The sequence below is a fragment of the Dendrobates tinctorius genome, unplaced genomic scaffold, assembly GCF_039654945.1.
Source record: "Dendrobates tinctorius isolate UK_male_01 unplaced genomic scaffold, ASM3965494v1 ptg000156l, whole genome shotgun sequence".
Lineage (NCBI taxonomy): Eukaryota > Metazoa > Chordata > Amphibia > Anura > Dendrobatidae > Dendrobates > Dendrobates tinctorius.
The window spans coordinates 17,395,183-17,415,916 of NW_027361823.1; the positions used below are offsets into that span (position 1 = coordinate 17,395,183).

A 20,734-nucleotide genomic window follows, 5' to 3' on the forward strand; every position below is an offset into this window, starting at 1 on the left:
ATACTACATGCTACATACATACTACATGCTACATACATACCACATACATACTACATACATGCTACATACATACTACATATATACTACATGCATGCTACATACATACTACATATATACTACATGCATGCTACATACATACTGCATGCTACATGCATACTACATACATACTACATGCTAAATACATACCACATATATACTACATACATACAATACATTCATACAATACATACATAGACATACAGTACATATAACATAGAGTAACATACTTACCAATACTTGTCACATTGTTCCCCGAAGCCATTGTCTTTTCCGGAATAAATATTAACATAACAAACCACAAAAATACTCACCCACGATCCGAAGCAGTCCACGAGTGTGTCCCACGACGATCTTGGGTAGAGAACTGCAGCATCAGCTGTTGCTGCCGTTCTCTACGGGCTGCAGGAATCCAATGACGGAAGGTCATTGGATTCCTGCAGCCCGTAGAGAACGGCAGCATCATCTGATGCTGCAGTTCTCTACCCAAGATCGTCGTGGGACACACTCGTATGTTACTCTATGTTATATGTACTGTATGTCTATGTATGTATTGTATGAATGTATTGTATGTAGTATGTATGTAGTATATATGTGGTATGTATGTAGCATGTAGTATGTATGTAGCATGCAGTATGTATGTAGCATGCATGTAGTATGTATGTAGTATGTATGTAGCATGCATGTAGTATGTATGTAGTATGTATGTAGCATGCATGTAGTATATATGTAGTATGTATGTAGCATGTAGTATGTATGTAGCATGCATGTAGTATATATGTAGTATGTATCATGTAGTATGTATGTAGCATGAATGTAGTATATATGTAGTATGTAGTATGTATGTAGCATGCATGTAGTATGTATGTAGTATGTATGTAGCATGCATGTAGTATGTATGTAGCATGCATGTAGCATGTAGTATGTATGTAGCATGCATGTAGTATATATGTAGTATGTATCATGTAGTATGTATGTAGCATGCATGTAGTATATATGTAGTATGTAGCATGTAGTATGTATGTAGCATGCATGTAGTATGTATGTAGCATGCATGTAGTATGTATGTGGTATGTATGTAGCATGTAGTATGTATGTAGCATGCATGTAGTATATATGTGTTATGTATGTAGCATGTAGCATGCATGTAGTATGTATGTAGTATGTATGTGGTATGTATGTAGCATGTAGTATGTATGTAGCATGCAGCATGCATGTAGTATGTATGTAGTATATATGTAGTATGTATGTTGCATGTAGTATTTATGTAGTATGAATGTAGCATGTATGTAGTATGTATGTAGTATATATGTAGTATGTATGTTGCATGTAGTATGAATGTAGCATGTATGTAGTATGTAGTATGAATGTAGCATGTATGTAGCATGCATGTTGTATGTATGTAGCATGTAATTTTTTTTTTTTTTTTTTACATTTAACACATTAGCCGGATGATGGGACTACTACTGTCCCATCATTGGCTAATGTGTCAATCACTGTCATGGTAGCAGGCATCGCCCGATGGGACTTGTAGTCCCATCGGACGATGCCTGCACAGACCCCCAAAGCCTGCACAGCCCCCCGGCAGGCCGGCACAGCCCCCCGGCAGGCCGGCACAGCCCACCGGAGCCTGCACAGACCACCGGCAGGCCGGCACAGCCCCCCTGCAGGCCGGCACAGACCACCGGAGCCTGCACAGACCCCCTGGCAGGCCGGCACAGACCACCGGAGCCTGCACAGACCCCCTGGCAGGCCGGCACAGCCCCCCGAAAGGCCCGTACAGACCCCAGAGAGGCTGTACAAGGGCAGGAAAGGGTTTTTCTTATTCCGATACCGGAAGTCCCATAGACTTGAATGGGACTTCCGGTATCGGAATCGGCGATACCGATACTTTTTTTAAAGATCGGCCGATACCATCCGATACGATACTTTGAAGTATCGGACGGTATCGCTCAACTCTAGTTAGGAGCATCATCGTCCAGTTCAAAGGTTGGGTGCTCTTTAGCCATCACAAAGTTATGTAGAACCACACAGGCCTTCACCACCTCATCGACTGTTTCAAGTTTAAGATTAATGGCCGTGCCCAGAATTCGCCATCTGGAGACAAGAATCCCAAAAGCACACTCGACAGTTCTTCTGGCCCTGGTCAGCCTGTAATTAAATATTTTTTTGGTGTGGTCCAAGTCCCGGCTGGAGTAGGGTTTCAGTAAGTTTCCGCACATTTGAAAAGCCTCATCGCCAACCATTACAAAGGGCAGTGGCGGAGCTTCGGTGTGAGGAAGAGGCCATGGCATAGGGAAATTAAATTGGTTGCCATACAACCTCCGGCCCATGTCTGAGATTTTAAAAGCCTGTGAGTCATTACCACGGCCAAATGCTCCAATGTCCACTGCTACAAACATACATCCGGCATCCGCAATGGCCATGAGTACTATTGAAAAGTACTTTTTGTAATTATAGTACTCAGATCCCGTTCTTTTGGGTTTGATGATCCGTATGTGTTTACCATCAACAGCTCCCAAACAGTTGGGAAAATTGCATACTGTCCAGAATTTGTCAGCAATTTCCATCCACTTTTCAGCGGTGGGCAGGGGCAGAAATTCTGGACAAAGAACATTCCAGAGAGCCCGGCAGGTGTCAGCAACAATTCCAGACAAGGTAGAGATTCCAATACGGTACTGGAAGTGTAGTGAAGATAGGGTTTCTCCAGTCGCCAGGAATCTGTGAACAGACAAAGAAGTAAAATTAATATTTATGTATATTATTTTAAAAAACTATAAAATAAAATATTAGTACATTCACGAAAACTAATTACCCAAGGTTTTGAATACTAAATTTAAAAAAAAAACATCAGACCGCACCCCTTGGTTTAATATTACATACCGTAATGTCACCAGTAGCCGTTCCTCAGGAGGAATTGCACGACGGAGCTGTGAGTCCTGTCTCCGGATGGATTGTTGGACACGAGCAAGCAAATCCCTGAAACTTTCTTGGGACATCCGGATATAATCTATAAATTTCTCCGGGTTTGCCTGGAGCTCGCTGTAGAGGGTGTGGTATGCCCCATGGCTCTCCCGGAGTTCAACAATCGGATGTATCCACATACGCCGCCGCTGCCGTCTTCGCTCCCTCTCTCTCTTCCTTTGTTCATGGCAAGCAACTGCATACGCCTGAGCCATCGCAATGTCCAAATCCAAGTTGAAGTGAAAACTCTTCCAGCGCAGATCCATGGTCACGAGAAGAATCAAGCAAATGTGAAGAATACTGTAGACAGGGTCTATATATTAACATACCACACCCACAATGAAGTCCCATTGGTCTTGTGTGTTGTTGAATGTTTTTTTTTTCTTTTTTGGGGTTTTTTTCCAAAATCTGTAAAAAAACACAAACGCACAAAAAACGCATACAAACGCACAAAAACGCTGCGTTTTTTTCCTGCATGCGCATAAAATGCTTGAAAAAAACGCAGCGTTTGTATGCATTTGTATGCGTTTTTTCAATGCGTTTTTTTGCGGGAAAAACGCGCTGCAAAAAAAAGCAAGTGTGAAACAGGCCTGAGACAGAATGGATAGTCGGGGCCAGGCTGCGGTCAAAGCCAAACAGACATAGAAGGTACCAAGCAGAATCCAGCAAGCAGTATCCAGAGAGCAGACTGAGTCAAAACCAAAGTATCCGGCAAACAAGAACACAGCACAAACACACTCAGGGGTCAACACGCTCTGCCAAGGGCGAAAGTATAACTATCGGGGATTGGAGCTTCCTGAGGCTGTAAAAAGCTTTCCCAGAACCAAGGAGAGGCCACAATAATAAGCCCCAGGTGTGCAGGTCAGAGCCTGCACTGAGATCATAACATTTAACCCCAGAAGTGCAGGTCCATCAGCACTGGTTCCAGACATTAACCCCAAACGTGCAGGTTCAACTGGGATCATGACATTGGGTTTGTATTGGGCAGATGATGAGCAGTACCTTGTTTTCTCCACACTAACCTCTTAGAATTATCACCAAAAAGTTCTATCTTTGTATTATCAGACCAGAGAATCTTATTTCTCATAGTCTGCGAGTCCTTCATGTGTGTTTTAGCAAACTCTATGTGGGCTTTCATATGTCTGTCACTGAGGAGAGGCTTCCGTCGGGCCACTCTGCCATAGAGGCCTGACTGGTGGAAGGCTGCAGTGATAGTTGACTCCGTGGAACTTTCTCCTATCCCCCTACTGCTTCTGTGGAGCTCAGCCACAGTGATCTTGGGGTTCTTCTCTACCTCTATCATCAAGGCTCTTCTCCCACGATTGCCCAGTATGGCTGGACGGCCAGGTTTAGGAAGACTTCTGGTGGACCCAAACTTCTTCCATTTAAGGATTATGTAAGCCACTGTGCTCTTAGGAACATTGAATACTGCAGAAATTATTTTGTAACCTTGTCCAGATCTGTGCCTTGCCACAATTCTGTCTCTGAGCTCCTTGGCCACTTCCTTTTGACCTCAAGATTCTCATTTGGTCTGACATGCACTGTGAGCTGTGAGGTCTTATATAGACAGGTAGGTCCCTTTACAAATCAAGTCCTACCAGTTTAATTAAACACAGCTGGACTCCAATGAAGGAGTAGAACTATCTCAAGGAGGATCACAAGGAAATGGAAAGCATGTGACTTAAATATGAGTGTCTGAGTAAAGGGTCTGAATGTTTATGACCATGTGATATTTCAGTTTTTCTTTTTTTAATAAATTTGCAAAAATTTCTACATTTCTTTTTTTTTTCCAGTAAAGATGGGGTGCAGAGAGTACATTAATGAGAAAAAAAATGAACTTTTTTGAATTTACCAAATGGGTGCAATGAAACAAGGATTGAAAAATTTAAAGGTGTCTGAATACTTTCCATACTCACTGTATATACAAATATATATGTATATACAGATATACAGTATATATATATATATATATATATATATGTGTGTGTGTACCAATCCAAAAAAGGAGGTAGCACATCCAAAATAGTGAAAAGGTAAGGATTCTGTACTCACCAACACCAGCTATATTTCAACTCTCTCTAGACTGAGAATGTCTCCATAGAGAGAATTGAAACAAACCTGGTGTTACATAGTTACAAGTGTTGAAAAAAGACCCAGGTCAATCAAGTTCAACCTTTCTCCACCAATTGTACATTTTGTCACTAAATTAACTATAATCCACAATGTTATGTGTACTAAAGAAAGCATTCAGCCCTTTTAAAAAAAGCTGTTATATTATCTGCCATTACTACCACTTGTGGTTGGGCATTCTGCTTTAACTGTAAAGAGCCCTTCCCTATTTAGCTGCTGGAATCACATTTCTTCCACCTGTAATGAGTGCCCCATGGTCCTTAGTATGGTCTTAGAACCTTCCTTTGTACTGACCGCACATGTATTTATACATATAAATGAGATCTCCTCTGAGGAGTCTTTTTTCTAAGCTAAACTTTTTCACTAGTTTGGAAGTGCTGCCACCTTTTTTGGACTAAGGCTACTTTCAGACATCCGGTGTGTGGGGTCCGGCGATGTGCGGTGAAAAGCCGAGCCGCTGGATCCGGCCTGCAGCGGTGACACCGGATGTGTATGCGGCGTCTGATACGGCTTAGACAGGATTTAAAGGAGCCGCAGGAGGAAGATACATCGGGGACGAGACAGCCGCCGAATGGTATGGGGGGAGGGATCTCTCTCGCCGGGCACTTGTGGGTTAACACTCACAGTGTCTCGCCCAGACACTGTGAGTGTTAGCCCACAAGTGCCCGGTGAGAGAGATCTCTCACTAGTGCCCGGGTGAGAGAGAGAGATCTCTCTCTTGCCGGGCACTTGTGGGGTTAACACTCACAGTGTCCGGGCATGCGCTGTGTAAAAAGCCGTTCCGGCGCTGCAAAAAAAACGTTGCAGGGAACGTTTTTTGCAGATGCCGGACAGGCATTTTTTGCCGTATGTGGCAAAAAAGCCGGACACGCCGCATGGCCATCAGGCGCAATGCGTTGATAATGCTAGTGTATGGGATAAAAGCAGGATCCGGTGACAACCGGTGCTGGATCCGGCTTTTACATTTTTCGCCGCATCGCGCTTGATGCTAAAAAACTGATGTCTGAAAGTAGCCTTAAATAGCTTTGATAGAATGCTTAGCTTTCTTCCTAAGAGGAGGTCTAGGGAGTGGTGCTGTTTTTCTGGATTTTTTATATTCTATATATTTAGGGGGCAGACACCATTGCTGCAATCTGTGCAGCCCAACAAGGGCCCAAGAGATGATTCCCCAATTCTAAAATTGTGGAAAATTATATGCAGTCTAAGAATATGGAAGTTTAAGGCTATGTGCCCACGTTGCTTTTTTGAAGCAGAATATTCCTGAGCGGAAACGCACACCCTCTTCCCGGGAAACGCATACGTTTTTTGAAGCGCTTTTGTAAGCGCTTTTGATGCTTTTGTTAAGGCTATGTGCACACACTGCGGAATCACCTGTGGGTTTTTCCCCGTGGAACCGCAGGTAAAACCGCAGGTAAAGTGACCTGCGGTTTTCCTGTGGTTTGGCCTGCGGTTTTGCCCTGCGGTTTCAAACCTCTACTATGTTAAAGGTGTGAAACCGCAGCAGAATCCGCAGAAACAATTGACATGCTGCAGTTTATAAACCGCAGCAAAACCGCGCGGAAATATCTGCAGCATGAGCGCTGCGGTTTTGCCAAAACCGCAGCGGAACTGCAGCACAAACCACAGCGTGTGCACATAGCCTAAGTGTTTTAGCATGCACTTTCCTAAGTGTTTTTGCAATACAATTGTATGTATGCGGAAATGAACATGCTGCGTTTTTTTCTGCTAAGTGTTTTCGCAGCGGAAAAAAACACACCATTAGCATAACATGTGCGGATTCAATTATGATTATATGGGATGCTTTTCTTAAGGGTTTCAGCGGCAGTAACGCGCGTCTAAAAGCGATGCGGAAATGCTTAAAAAAAGCAACGTGGGCACACAGCCTTAAAGTCAGTATAGAATTACACTCCATACCTTCATCACTCTGTGCCAGGTTGCATTTGAAAGAGTTTCCTAACACTATTGCAAAAGTTATCCAGTTCCAGAGCTTCAGTATCATTTTCTGTCAAACGTCACTCGGGGCCAATCTGAAATGAAAAAGAAAAAAAAACAACATAAAGATATGACAGGCTCATTCATCATTCATTCAATGGCAGTCATGTTGCGGAGACTTCTATTCTGTTCATCATCGTTGACTGGTATCAATAACTGTGTAACAGTTCTTCCCTGCAGAAATAAGCAGTGTGACTTTACTTATTGCCCTCTAGCAATCCTGAAAAGAAGGTCTTCTGATAACAAATCCGCAGTAAAGAACGACTTTTGTTTTCTTTTTCTTTCTGTAATGCTACGTTGTGTCAGGAGTTCAGAAAATGGTACCAAAGTACTAAAATTGACTGTAAAATGTTATGGCAGTTGTAGAAAAACATCAATCTAAAAATCAAACCTCTCTCTTCTATGATACAGACATCAGCATGAAATCTCAGATGCAACTTAAAAGAAAACCAAGGCTGAAACGCCGGCAGATCTACAAACGTGAGCTAATATTCTTTATTTTTATCTAGACCATTCATGGGCTCTGTGAAGTTTAGTAAAGAGTATTTACCACCGAAATGTATTAATAACTGTTACGGAATTTATTTGCCTGTGAGAATATGGCATTGAGGGGTTAAAACAACTATTTATGCCTATGTCTCGTGAATGCTATTTTAACCCCTTCCCGTCTGCCCACTATCTTTTGATCTCTGGCGGTGGTGGTTCCAAGCCTGCAGAGACACATTTTGACATCGTTACTATAACAATCCAGCTTCTGCAATCTAGTAAGAGCAGGTCAGGTCCTCAGCTGTCAGAAACAACCGGGTACTCTGAGGAGAAGACAAAAAGTCACTATCACCTCTTCTGACTTTTCTTTTCGAGGTTACATATAGCAAATCTGATGCTTCTGTTGAACCCATTGATCACATGCTCCTTGAGGTCTAACCAGAATAGAAGAGTTGTTTTTCCTGAATTTTCCATTAATGTTCCAGTCATAGTAAAAAAAAAAAAAAATAACGATAAAGAAAACAAAATTGTGGCATTTTTTAGAACTCTTTTATGACCACTTTGGCCCCAGATTATACAAGAAATATAAATATACATGAAACAGGACGTTAAAAATACATTGTTATAAAAATAATGAAAAATTTTGATTATTTAGTAAAAATTACATTTTAATTACACATACATAACATATGAAGAAAAACCTACATACTGTATATTAGGTATATTCACATGTCCATATAAATTTTAAGAAATAATTCAAGATGTTTTATCCAAAGAACTAGTTTGCTTACCAAATTGGGAGTCGGGAAGGAATTTTTACCCTCATATGGAGCTATCAATATCTACCCCATGGGGTTTTGCCTTCTTCTGGATCAACATGTGTTGAACTTCCTGGACCAAAGTCTATCTTCAACCTTAATTACTATGAAACAGTACATTTTAAAAGTATGAAATATAGAAATAGCCAGGCTTGAGAAAGGCTCAGTCTTTTAGTCTAAATGTTGCTGAAGACTCTATGGGCTATTTTCTAAAAAAGGAGTGCTGTCTTTATTTTTTTACACTATACTGAGGATTAGTTTGTGTCTGCAGAGTCAGGCACCAATTTTTCACGTACTGCTTGCTAGTGCTGCTTTTCAAATTTTATTTTCATAGATAGATACAGTTGTGCTCAAAAGTTTACATACCCCAGCAGAGTTTTTGCTTTCTTGGCCTTTTTTCAGAGAATATGAATGATAACACCAAAACTTTTTCTCCACTCATGGTTAAAGGTTGGGTGAAGCCATTTATGGTCAAACTACTGTGTTTTCTCTTTTTAAATCATAATGACAACTCAAAACATCCAAATAAAACTGATCAAAAGTTCATATACCCTGGAGATTTTGGCCTGATAACATGCACATAAGTTGACACAAATGGGTTTGACTGGCTACTAAAGGTAACATCCTCACCTGTAACCTGTTTGCTTGTAATCAGTGCATAAAAGATGAGTGAGTTTCTGGGATCCAGACAGACCCTTGCATATTTCATCCAGCCACTGACATTTCTAGATTGTGAGTCATGGGGAAAGAAAAAGAATTGTCAATGGATCTACAGGAAAAGGTAGCTGACATGTATAAAACAGGAAAGGGATACAAAAAGATATCCTAGGAATTGATAATGCCAGTCAGCAGCGTTCAAAATGTGATTAATAAATGGAAAATCAGGGGCTCTGTAAAAAGAAAACCAGTCAGGTAGACCAACAAAAATTTCATCCACATCTGCAAGGAAAATTGTTCGGGATGCAAAGAAAAACCCACAAATAACATCAGCTGAAATACTGAACTCTCTGAAAAATAGAGGTGTGCCTCTTTCAAGATGAACAATAAGGAGGCACTTGAGAAATGGGCTGCATGGTCGAGTTGCCAGAAGAAAGCAATTACTGCACAAATGCCACAAAGTATCTTTCCTACAATATGCAAAACAGCACAGAGACAAGCCTCAAAACTTCTGGAACAAGGTAATTTGGAATGATGAGACCAAAATTGAACATTTTGGCCACAACCATAAACGTTACATTTGGAGAGAGGTCAACAAGGCCTATGATGAAAGGAGCACCATTCCTACTGTAAAGCACAGAGGTGGATCGCTGATGTTTTGGGGATGTGTGAGCTAAAAAGTCACATGAAACTTTGCCAAAGTTGAAGGAAAGATGAATGCAGCAGGTTATCAGCAAATCCTGGAGGCAAATTTGCAATCATCAGCCTGGAAGCTGTGCATGGCAAGTACTTGGACATCTCTACATGACAATGATCCAAAACACAAGGTCAAGTGGACCTTTGATTGTCTACAGCAGAACAAAGTTAAGGTTCTGGAGTGGCCATCTCAGTCTCCTGACCTCAATTTTATTGAGCCACTCTGGGGAGATCTCAAGCATGCAGTTCATGCTAGACAGCCCAGGAATTTAAAGGAACTGGAGGCTTTTTTTGCCAAGAAGAGTGGGCAGCTTTACAATCTTAGAAAATAAAGAACCTCATCCACAACTACCACAAAAGACTTCAAGCTGTCATTGATGTTAATGGTGCAATACAAGGTATTAAGTAATGGGGTATATGAATTTTTTATCAGGGTCATTTGGATGTTTTGGGTTGTCATTATGATTTAAAAAGAGAAAACACAGTAGTCTGACAAAAAATGGCTTCACCCAACCACTAACCATGAGTGGAGACAAAGTTTTGGTGTTATTCATATTCTCTGAAAAAAGGCAAATAAATAAAAAATTCTGCCGGGGTATGTAAACTTTTTTATCTTCAGTGAAAAAAAAACTCATGAAACTCTGACCAAATTCTGATTAAAATTAATGATCAAAACATTTTTTCTTGTACATCAAAAAAACTGAATGAGGCTTTGAAGTAAACCACTTAAGGAAAAATAACAGTTCTCTGTTTATTCACTTTGTCAGGTATGTCAACTCATCTCCATTCAAGTAAACATTAAAAGGGGTGGCAAATACTACTACAACTCCTTCTTGAACTAACATGAAGAGGAAGTCAGAAAGCAGCTGCAGCACGGACATCCTCTTCATGTTGAATCCATACGTAGGCAGGGACAGTGATGCCAGTGCTAATGGGGCATCATGGTCACGTGTTACAATGCTGCATGAGAGCCCCTTGAAGAGTGAGTGTTGACTCCACGGGAAAGGCACCAGCATGGGAGGTGAGTATAGTTTTTTATTTTATCAGCGCCAAACATTAAGCTCAAGAAGGGGTTGTCCTAGTAGTGGACAAGCCCTTTATGAGTGACTGATAAATAATGCTTATGAGAAAATTATGGGAATATTAATAAAAAGAATCTGCAAAAATGGTTAAGATTACATTAAAAGTACATACTTACTGTATATAACTTTTATACAAATAATAATAAAAATAATTCTGTTTGTTACCAAAAATTCAACTCCTGACATGTTTCTATTGTCAAGAACCTCAAATTTTCTTTGTTGCAATGTTATCTCAAGATTTAGTCCAGTGAAAATTTTAAATATGTCCATCACTTGCAGAATTCGTTTTATTACATATTATTTTTAAAGACTCCATTTATGCAAATCTTCATATAACTGTTAGGCGTCGGATTCCTGCGGCTACACAGCAGGAGTCCAGAGCCTCACATACTGCTTCGCAGCAAGTTACTCCTGAGGCTAAGTCTCTCTGCCGCTCCTCTGAGCATGCTCATGAGACGATCTCCCATTGGAGGTCGGGAGTCATGTGCTCAGGTCCTTCTCCTCATCTGATTGGTCCATCTAAGAGATCTGGAAGGTCCCGGCAGTGCACGGCTATAAAAGGGCCGCATGGCCATTCAGCCATGCGCTAGTATAGGCTATTCTTGCTAGATGTGTGAAAGGTGATGGATGTATGATTCTGGTGACTGACTCATTAACCCCTTTCTGACATCAGACGTACTATCCCGTCCATGGGACCCGGGCCCCTATGCCCATGGACGGGATAGTACGTCTACCGCGATCAGCGGCGCCCACGTGGTGAGCGCCGTTGATCGCGGCCGGGTGTCAGCTGATTATCACAGCTGACACCCGACACAATGTGTCAGGGGCGGTCACGGACTGCCCCCGGCACGTTAACCCCTTGCACACCGATATCAAACACGATCGCGGTGTACCGGGGGTTAAAGGGAAGCATCGGCAGGGAGGGGGCTCCCTCCGTGCTTCCCTGAGCCCCCCACGGCAGCGATCTGTCACAGGACAGTGATGTCCCACCTGGGACTATTTAATAAAGTTAAAAAAAAATAAAAAAACAGTGTTAAAATAATTAAAAAAAAATCGCCAAATAAATTAGAAAAAAAAAAAAAATATTCCCCCAAATAAATCCATTTTTTGGAAATAAAAAAACCCCCAAACAATAAAAGTACACATATTAGGTATCGCCGCGTCCGTAACAACCCGCCCTATAAAACTGTCCAATTAATTAACCCCTTTAGCAAACCCCTTAAAAAATAAAAAACAAAGCAAAAAATAATTATTTATTATCATACCGCCAAATAAAAAGTGTAATAACGCGCGATCAAAAAGAGGCATATAAATATCCATGGTACCGCTGAAAACGTCATCTTGTCCCGCTAAAAACGAGCCACCACACAGCATCATCAGCGAAAAAATAAAAAAGTTATAGCTCGCAGAATAAAGCGATGCAAAAATAATTATTTTTTATATAAAATAGTTTTCATTACATAAAACCGACAAAACATAAAAAAATCTAAACGAGGTATCGCTGTAACCGTACTGACCCGAAGAATAAAACTGCTTTATCTATTTTACCGCACACGAAACGGTGTAAACGCACTCCCCCAAAAGAAATTCATGAAACGCTGGTTTTTGTTCATTCTGCGTCCCAAAAATCGGAATAAAAAGCGATCAAAAAATGTCACGTGCCCGAAAATGGTACCAATAAAAACTTCAACTCGTCCCGCAAAAAATAAGACCTCACATGACTCGGTGGGTCAAAATACGGAAAAATTATAGCTCTCAATATGAGGTGATGCAAAAACTATTTTTACAATAAAAAGCGTCTTTTAGCGTGCGACAGCTGCCAAACATAAAAAACGCCATAAATAGTAAATCAAACCCCCCGTTATCACCCCCTTAGTTAGGGAAAAATAATAAAATAAAAAAATGTATTTATTTCCATTTTTCCAATAGGGTTAGGGTTAGGGCTAGGGTTAGGGCTAGGGTTAGGGTTAGGGTTAGGGTTAGGGCTGAGATTAGGGTTAGGGGTGTGTTGGGGTTCGGGTTGGAGTTAGAATTGGGGGTTTCCACTGTTTGGGCACATCAGGGGCTCTCCAAATGCAACATTGCGTCTGATCTCAATTCCAGCCAATTCTGAGTTGAAAAAGTCAAATGGTGCTCCTTCCCTTCCAAGCTCTGCCATGCGCCCAAACAGTGTTTTACCCCCACATGTAGGGTATCAGCCTACTCAGGACAAATTGCAAAACAATTTTTGGGGTCCAATTTCTCCTGTTACCCTTAGGAAAATAAAAAATTGGGGGCAAAAATATCATTTTTGTGGAAAAAAATGATTTTTTTATTTTCACGTCCGAGCGTTATAAACTTCTGTGAAGCACTTGGGGGTTCAAAGTGCTCACCACACATCTAGATAAGTTCCGTGGGGGGTCTAGTGTCCAAAATGGGGTCACTTGTGGGGAGTTTCAATAGTTTAGGTACATCAGGGGCTCTCCAAACGCACATGACACCCGCAGACCATTCCATCAAAGTCTGCATTCCAAAACGTCACTGCTTCCCTTCCGAGCCCCGACGTGTGTCCATACAGTAGTTTTCTCCCACATATGGAGTGTCAGCGTACTCATGACAAATTGGACAACAACTTTTGGGGTCCAATTTCTCCTGTTACCCTTGGGAAAATGAAAAAATTGGGGACTAATTGATCATAGTTGTGGAAAAAATACGATTTTTTTATTTTCATGCCCGGGCATTATAAACTTCTGTGAAGCCCTTGGGGGTTCAAAGTGCTCACCACACATCTAGATAAGTTCCTTAGGGGGTCTCGTTTCCAAAATGGGGTCATTTGTGGGGGGTTTCCACTGTTTAGGTACATTAGGGGCTCTCCAAAGGCAACATGACACCCGCAGAACATTCCCTCAAAGTCTGCATTCCAAAACGTCACTGCTTCCCTTCCGAGCCCCGACGTGTGTCCATACAGTAGTTTTCTCCCACATATGGGGTGTCAGCGTACTCAGGACAAATTGGACAACATCTTTTGGGGTTCAATTTCTCCTGTTACCCTTGGGAAAATAAAAAAATTGGGGACTAATTGATCATGTTTGTGGAAAAAATACGATTTTTTTATTTTCATGCCCGGGCATTATAAACTTCTGTGAAGCCCTTGGGGGTTCAAAGTGCTCACCACATATCTAGATAAGTTCCTTAGGGGTTCTCGTTTCCAAAATGGGGTCATTTGTGGGTGTTTCCACTGTTTAGGTACATTAGGGGCTCTCCAAAGGCAACATGACACCCGCAGACCATTCCATCAAAGTCTGCATTCCAAAATGACACTACTTCCCTTCCGAGCCCTGACGTGTGTCCATACAGTAGTTTTCTCCCACATATGGGGTGTCAGCGAAATCAGGACAAATTGGACAACAACTTTTGGGGTTCAATTTCTCCTGTTACCCTTGGGAAAATAAAAAAATTGGGGACTAATTGATCATGTTTGTGGAAAAAATACGATTTTTTTATTTTCATGCCCTGGCATTATAAACTTCTGTGAAGCCCTTGGGGGTTCAAAGTGCTCACCTCACATCTAGATAAGTTCCTTAGGGGGTCTAGTTTTCAAAATGGGGTCATTTGTTTGGGGTTTCCACTGTTTAGGTACATTAGGGACTCTCCAAAGGCAACATGACACCCGCAGACCATTCCATCAATGTCTGCATTCCAAAACGTCACTACTTCCCTTCCGAGCCCTGACGTGTGTCCATACAGTAGTTTTCTCCCACATATGGGTTGTCAGCGTACTCAGGACAAATTGGACAATAACTTTTGGGGTTCAATTTCTCCTGTTACCCTTGGGAAAATAAAAAAATTGGGGACTAATTGATCATGTTTGTGGAAAAAATACGATTTTTTTATTTTCATGCCCTGGCATTATAAACGTCTGTGAAGCCCTTGGGGGTTCAAAGTGCTCACCTCACATCTAGATAAGTTCCTTAGGGGGTCTAGTTTTAAAAATGGGGTCATTTGTGGGGGCTTACCACTGTTTAGGTACATTAGGGGCTCTCCAAAGGCAACATGACACCCGCAGACCATTCCATCAATGTCTGCATTCCAAAACGTCACTACTTCCCTTCCGAGCCCCGACGTGTGCCCATACAGTAGTTTTCTCCCACATATGGGGTATCAGCATACTCAGGACAAATTGGACAACAACTTTTGGGGTCCAATTTCTCCTGTTACCCTTGGGAAAATAAAAAAATGGTGACTAAAAGATCATGTTTGTGGAAAAAATACAAATTTTTTATTTTCACGCCCGGGCGTTATAAACTTCTGTGAAGCACTGGGGGGTTCAAAGTGCTCACCACACATCTAGATAAGTTCCTTGGGTGGTCTAGTTTACAAAATGGTGTCATTTGTGGGGGGTTTCCACTGTTTAGGTACATCAGGGGTTTTCCAATCGCGACATGGTGTCCGATCTCAATTCCAGCCAAAAACGTCAAATGGCGCTGCTTCCCTTCCGAGCTCTGCCATGCACCATGTGGGGGTAATAGTTGTTTACCCCCACATGTGGAGTATCAGCGTACTCAGGACAAATTGCACAATAACTTTTAGGGTGCTGTTACCCTTGGAAAAATAAGAATTGAGGGTGAAAAGATCATTTTTGTGGAAAAAATATGATTTTTTAATTGTACGGCTTTATGTTATAAACTTCTGTGAAGCCCTTGGGGGTTCAAAGTTCTCACCACACATCTAGATAAGTTCCTTAGGGGGTCTAGTTTCCAAAATGGTGTCATTTGTGGGGGGTTTCCACTGTTTTGGTACATCAGGGGTTTTCCAATCGCGACATGGTGTCTGATCTCAATTCCAGCCAAAAACGTCAAATGGCGCTGCTTCCCTTCCGAACTCTGCCATGCGCCCAAATAGTGGTTTACCCCCACATGTGGGGTATCAGCATACTCTGGACAAATTGCACAATAACGTTTAAGGTCCTGTTACCCTTGGGAAAATAAAAATTGGGGTGAAAAGATCATTTTTTTGGAAAAAATATGATTTTTTAATTGTACCGCTGTACGTTATAAACTTCTGTAAAGCCCTTGTGGGTTCAAAGTTCTCACCACATATCTAGATAAGTTCCTTGGGGGGTCTAGTTTCCAAAATGGGGTCACTTGTAGGGGGTTTCCACTGTTTAGGTACATCAGGGACTCTCCAAACGTGACATGGCATCCGATCTGAATTCCAGCCAATTTTGCATTGAAAAAGTCAGACGGCGCTCCTTCCATTCTGAGCTCTGCCATGCGCCGAAACAGTCGTTCCCCCCCACAAATCAGGTATCAGCGTACTCAGGACAAATTGCACAATAACTTTTGCCATCCAATTTCTCCTGTTACCCTTGGTAAAATAAAAAAAATTGAACCTGAATTATTTTTTTTGTGAAAAAAAGTTAGATGTTCATTTTTTTTAAATATTCAAAAAAATTCCAGTGACGCACCTAAAGGGTTAATAAACTTCTTGAATGTGGTTTTGAGCACCTTAAGGGGTACAGTTTTTAGAATGGTGTCACTTTTGGGTATTTTCTATCATATAGACCCCTCAAAGTGACTTCAAATGTGATGTGGCCCTGAAAATAAAATGGTGTTGTAAAAATGAGAAATCGCTGGTCAACTTTTAACCCTTATAAGTTCCTAACAAAAAAAAATTTTGGTTCCAAAATTGTGCTGATGTAAAATAAACATGTGGGAAATGTTAGTTATCAAGTTTTTTGTGTGCCGTATCTCTGTGATTTAAGGGCATAAAAATTCAAACTTGGAAAATTGCGAAATTTTCAAAATTTTTGCCAAATTTCCATTTTTTTCACAAATAAACGCAAGTTATTTGAATGAAATTTTACCACTAACATGAAGTACAATATGTCATGAGAAAACAGTGTCAGAATCACCGGGATCCATGGAAGCGTTCCAGACTTATGACCTCATAAAGGTACAGTGGTCAGAATTGTAAAAATTGGCCCGGTCATGAACGTGCAAACCACCCTTGGGGGTGAAGGGGTTAAGATTCCCCTCCCTCTGATATTATGCATGTGGATAGGGAACTATAGTTAGAGTCCGCGCCAGTCAGTGGCAAGCCATAGGCCACTGTGCACACCGCACCTCTACACTAGCATCCGGTGGTGTCACGTCTATCAAGGCACCATCGCTTAGCAGCTGTGTCTGCCGCCGCGCTGCATGTAGCATCACTTACCGGCGTCCACAGCAGCGATGCCGCATGCACGGTAAGTCTAGACGGACACTGTCCCCTGTCTTGGAACCATGTTCTGTGACCAGATACCGTGCGTGCAATTTCACTGAGTCCGGTGAAGTCTAACTGGCTCAGTGTATACTTGTATGTTTTTGTTACAGCGCCTCTGTGATTTTAACAGAGTCTGCTCCACGCTCATCGGCTGACATTGAACCCGAGCGCATTATGCCGCCATATAGCGCATCTGCCATTGTTTAGCAGCGGTTTTAACACCTACTGCACGGTGGACCCCGAGCAGCGAACGCAGTTTATTATTTATTTATTTATTTAGTGTGTTCCGCCGTTCCTAACATTTACAAAAAGTTTAACTGAACTATCCTTGGAATTAAATCTCTATAATTCATGTACTTTCAGCATTTTCTCACTATTCCCACTGCTTGATAATAGCATGCAACATTTTGTATTGCTTTTAAACAATGTTCTTTTATATATGTCCATAACACCGAATTGCATGACCTTCAAGTTGCTATCTTTTGTTTCGTCTTTAATTATTCCTATGTCATTTAAACTTGAAAAAACAAAGTTGCATTTCAAATATTCATTTACTAATAGGTAGATGATCCAAGCTGGTAAATTAATCTTGGCAGCATTCTCAGTTATGCACTACATAAGCCATAATTATTATACTAAATGTAAGAAAAAATGTTTCAAGAAGGTCAACTCCAGCATCCTGAACAATATCAGCATACCAAGATATGTTCAATATATTGCTTCATTTGAATGATCTGCATTTTTCTTTACATATATTAAAAGGAGCAATCTAGTCTGTCCAACCTTTTCTTTTAAACGCATTTGGTGAATGTCAAGCTGATAAGCAGGAGGGGACTTCTACTATTCAATGGTTTGAGCTGAGAAGTGTACAAAAGAAAATAACAAAACAAAGTTTTTTTCTTAATTTTAAATACTCAACCATCATAGCTATTTTTTCTATCTGTCAGATGTAGCAAGTGCCAATTGAACAACTGTTGCACTACAAGATTATTAATATTTTTTATATAGCACCAACATATTCCGCAGCGCTTTACAGTTTGCACACATTATCATCGCTGCCCCATATGGGACTCAAAATCTAAATTCCCTATCAGTATGTCTTTGGAATGTGGGAGGAAACCGGAGTGCCTGGAAGGAAACCCATGCAATCACAGGGAGAACATACAAACTCCTTGCAGATGTTGTTCTTGGTGGGATTTGAACCCAGAACACCAGTGATGCAGGGCTGCAGTGCCAAACACTGAGCCACTGTGCTATGAAATTATATGGCATTTGCATAACACAGCTGCTAAAAACAAAGTTAATGGGAGTTGAGCAAATTGCAGAAACACGATCTGAAAATTTGTTAGCGCAAAATAAAACTTCAACCACTCACTTATAACAAGGGAGAAATGGCATGGTGTAATGGACTGGGTGGTGGAACCACTGCTGTGATCCGAGGAGAGCCTGGGGGGGTGTGACTAGGTGCCTTATCAAGTCCAACCTCAGATGCACGATGGCTGATACCGTGATCCATGGAAGGATGAGGGAGGCGAGACCAGGTGCTATATCAGGACTGACCACAAGAGGATAGCAGCTGACCCCCAAGGGACAGGAGGCAGGAACTGCCAGGAATAGTAGACTTGGCAAGTACTAACTGGGACGGCTGGTGTAGTGACTGGAATGACAGACAGACATGCAGGCAGGTACTGGTGGGCATCACTGGTATCTTGACAGGCAGGAGCAGGCAGACAGTACTGATAGACAGCCAGATGGGCACAGCTAATAGATAGGCAGGTGAGCATGGCTGATGTACAGGTCTGATAAACTGGGATACGAACACTGGGAACTGAGAACAAGCAAGTGTATTTAAGAAACAAGCTAACAACATTGCACTGGCACCTCCATGCAGGTGGAGGTGCCTTAAATAGTAAGTGCCCATTGGCTGGTGACCCTTTAGGGTGGTGTGTGCATGACCCCTTTAAGAAGGAGGGAGTGTGCACACAGTGCCTGGGAATTTGCATGCTGTGCTCATACCCTGGGCAGTGGCAGAGAAGGAAGGAAAAGTGGTACGTGAGCCACGGTGGTGAGTTGGTCGGTGTCTCTATGGCTGGGTAGAGGGGCAGAAAGCAATGATGCCATTCTGAATTCCACTGATGTATCCAAGGGGATAACTGACAGTAGGGTACATCTAATAAAAAATGAATTCAAGGCAGTACTCCAAAGTGATCAAATCATTAAAGGTACAGTTTATCTCACCCGATGCACCATTATTCACTGAATTACTTTTGAGTGCTACATTGAATTCTTGCTCATTTTATATTTACAGTATCATCCCAAATACTCCATAGTCCTCTCAAAAGTCATTGTACTCTCATATCCTTTATCCCTATGGGATTAGCCAATACACTTAGCCCAAAGCTATATTTCACTTGTCTTAAAGGGAAATTGAATATTTTATCACATATTTTACTGGGTACAGTGATTGGAACACAATCAGAGTTTTTCGATGTAACATGTAGCAGAGCTCTGAATGCTGTTCCTACCCACACTAAGCTCTGTATTTACATTCCTGCCATCCATAGAAAGGCTGAAGTATTAAAGAGACTATCTTAATGAAACAATGTAATTTTTATTCAATACAGAATGACAAATTTATAACAATAAAAACAGGGCAAAAGGAACCTCCAATTAGATTCCTGATGGTGAGACGAATGCCTGAAAAAAAATCAAGCAGTCTGTTGTAGAAGATCCTATTATAACATCAATACTAGATACAAATATATCTTCTACTACTATCACTTCAGTAATATGGTATAAGATTACAAATGCTGCCTAAAGACCAAGGTAGGAAAGGAGCCTATATAAATGGTCTAGGCAAAGTGCATAGTGCAATTATTTAATAGACATGGACAATTACAATAATACATAAGAGAGACAGAAGATTCGGCACTGCTCCTTAACCCCAAAGCAATTCCACGACTGCTATTCAAGTCGAAAATCACACACCTGGACCGACCGCCAAAATACCGTCAGAGCGGGTGCTCAATCCAGGAAAGCAAACAGATAATCTGATTTTGTACAAAAGGGAAAAAAAAGTGATGACACTCACCATTCTGTCGTGAAAATTCTTTATTAATTAAAAGGTATTGGCACGGGAGAAGCGTACAGAGAGTGGACAATGGCCTTTTCACGCACTTGCGGGTCCGTTGAAGCGCAAGTGTGCCGTTGTCCACTCTCTGTACATTTCTCCCGTGCCAATACCTTTTAATTAATAAAGAATTTTCATGACAGAACGGTGAGTGCCATCACTGTTTTCTCTTTTGTACAAAATCACAATTACAATAATGACATATATTTGAACCAAGATCAATGACAGCCAATATATTATCATATCAGCAAATCGCCATCAAACAAGGGGAAATTGAGATGTTACATCTCTCTTGCCCTGATGTCGTTTCGCTTTCACTTCTTCTGGTGGTGTATCCTATTGCAGGGTGCCGGTATGTTTTATATCCAGAATGACCAATTATAAGCTACCATGTAATGTTAGTGAAAGGCTGCTTGTTGGTATTGACAACTAGTCTTTGGCACTAGGGATAAGATTGCCACAAAAAAGAGGAACAAGTAAGGGTCATATCTACTTATAAC

The 20,734-nt window shown here is 41.4% G+C and overlaps 1 protein-coding gene across 2 annotated transcripts in view; it reads right to left on the reverse strand.

The window, feature by feature from the left end:
* PCDH15 (protocadherin related 15) overlaps positions 1 to 20,734 on the reverse strand; it is a 2,659,104-nt gene that overhangs the window by 2,386,703 nt on the left and 251,667 nt on the right. For both annotated transcript variants that reach the window (XM_073548247.1, XM_073548246.1), the window contains exon 2: positions 7,045 to 7,157. In XM_073548247.1, coding sequence (XP_073404348.1) covers positions 7,045 to 7,129 — 85 coding nt within the window. In that variant the 5' untranslated portion in view covers positions 7,130 to 7,157. The remainder of the gene's footprint in view (positions 1 to 7,044; positions 7,158 to 20,734) is intronic.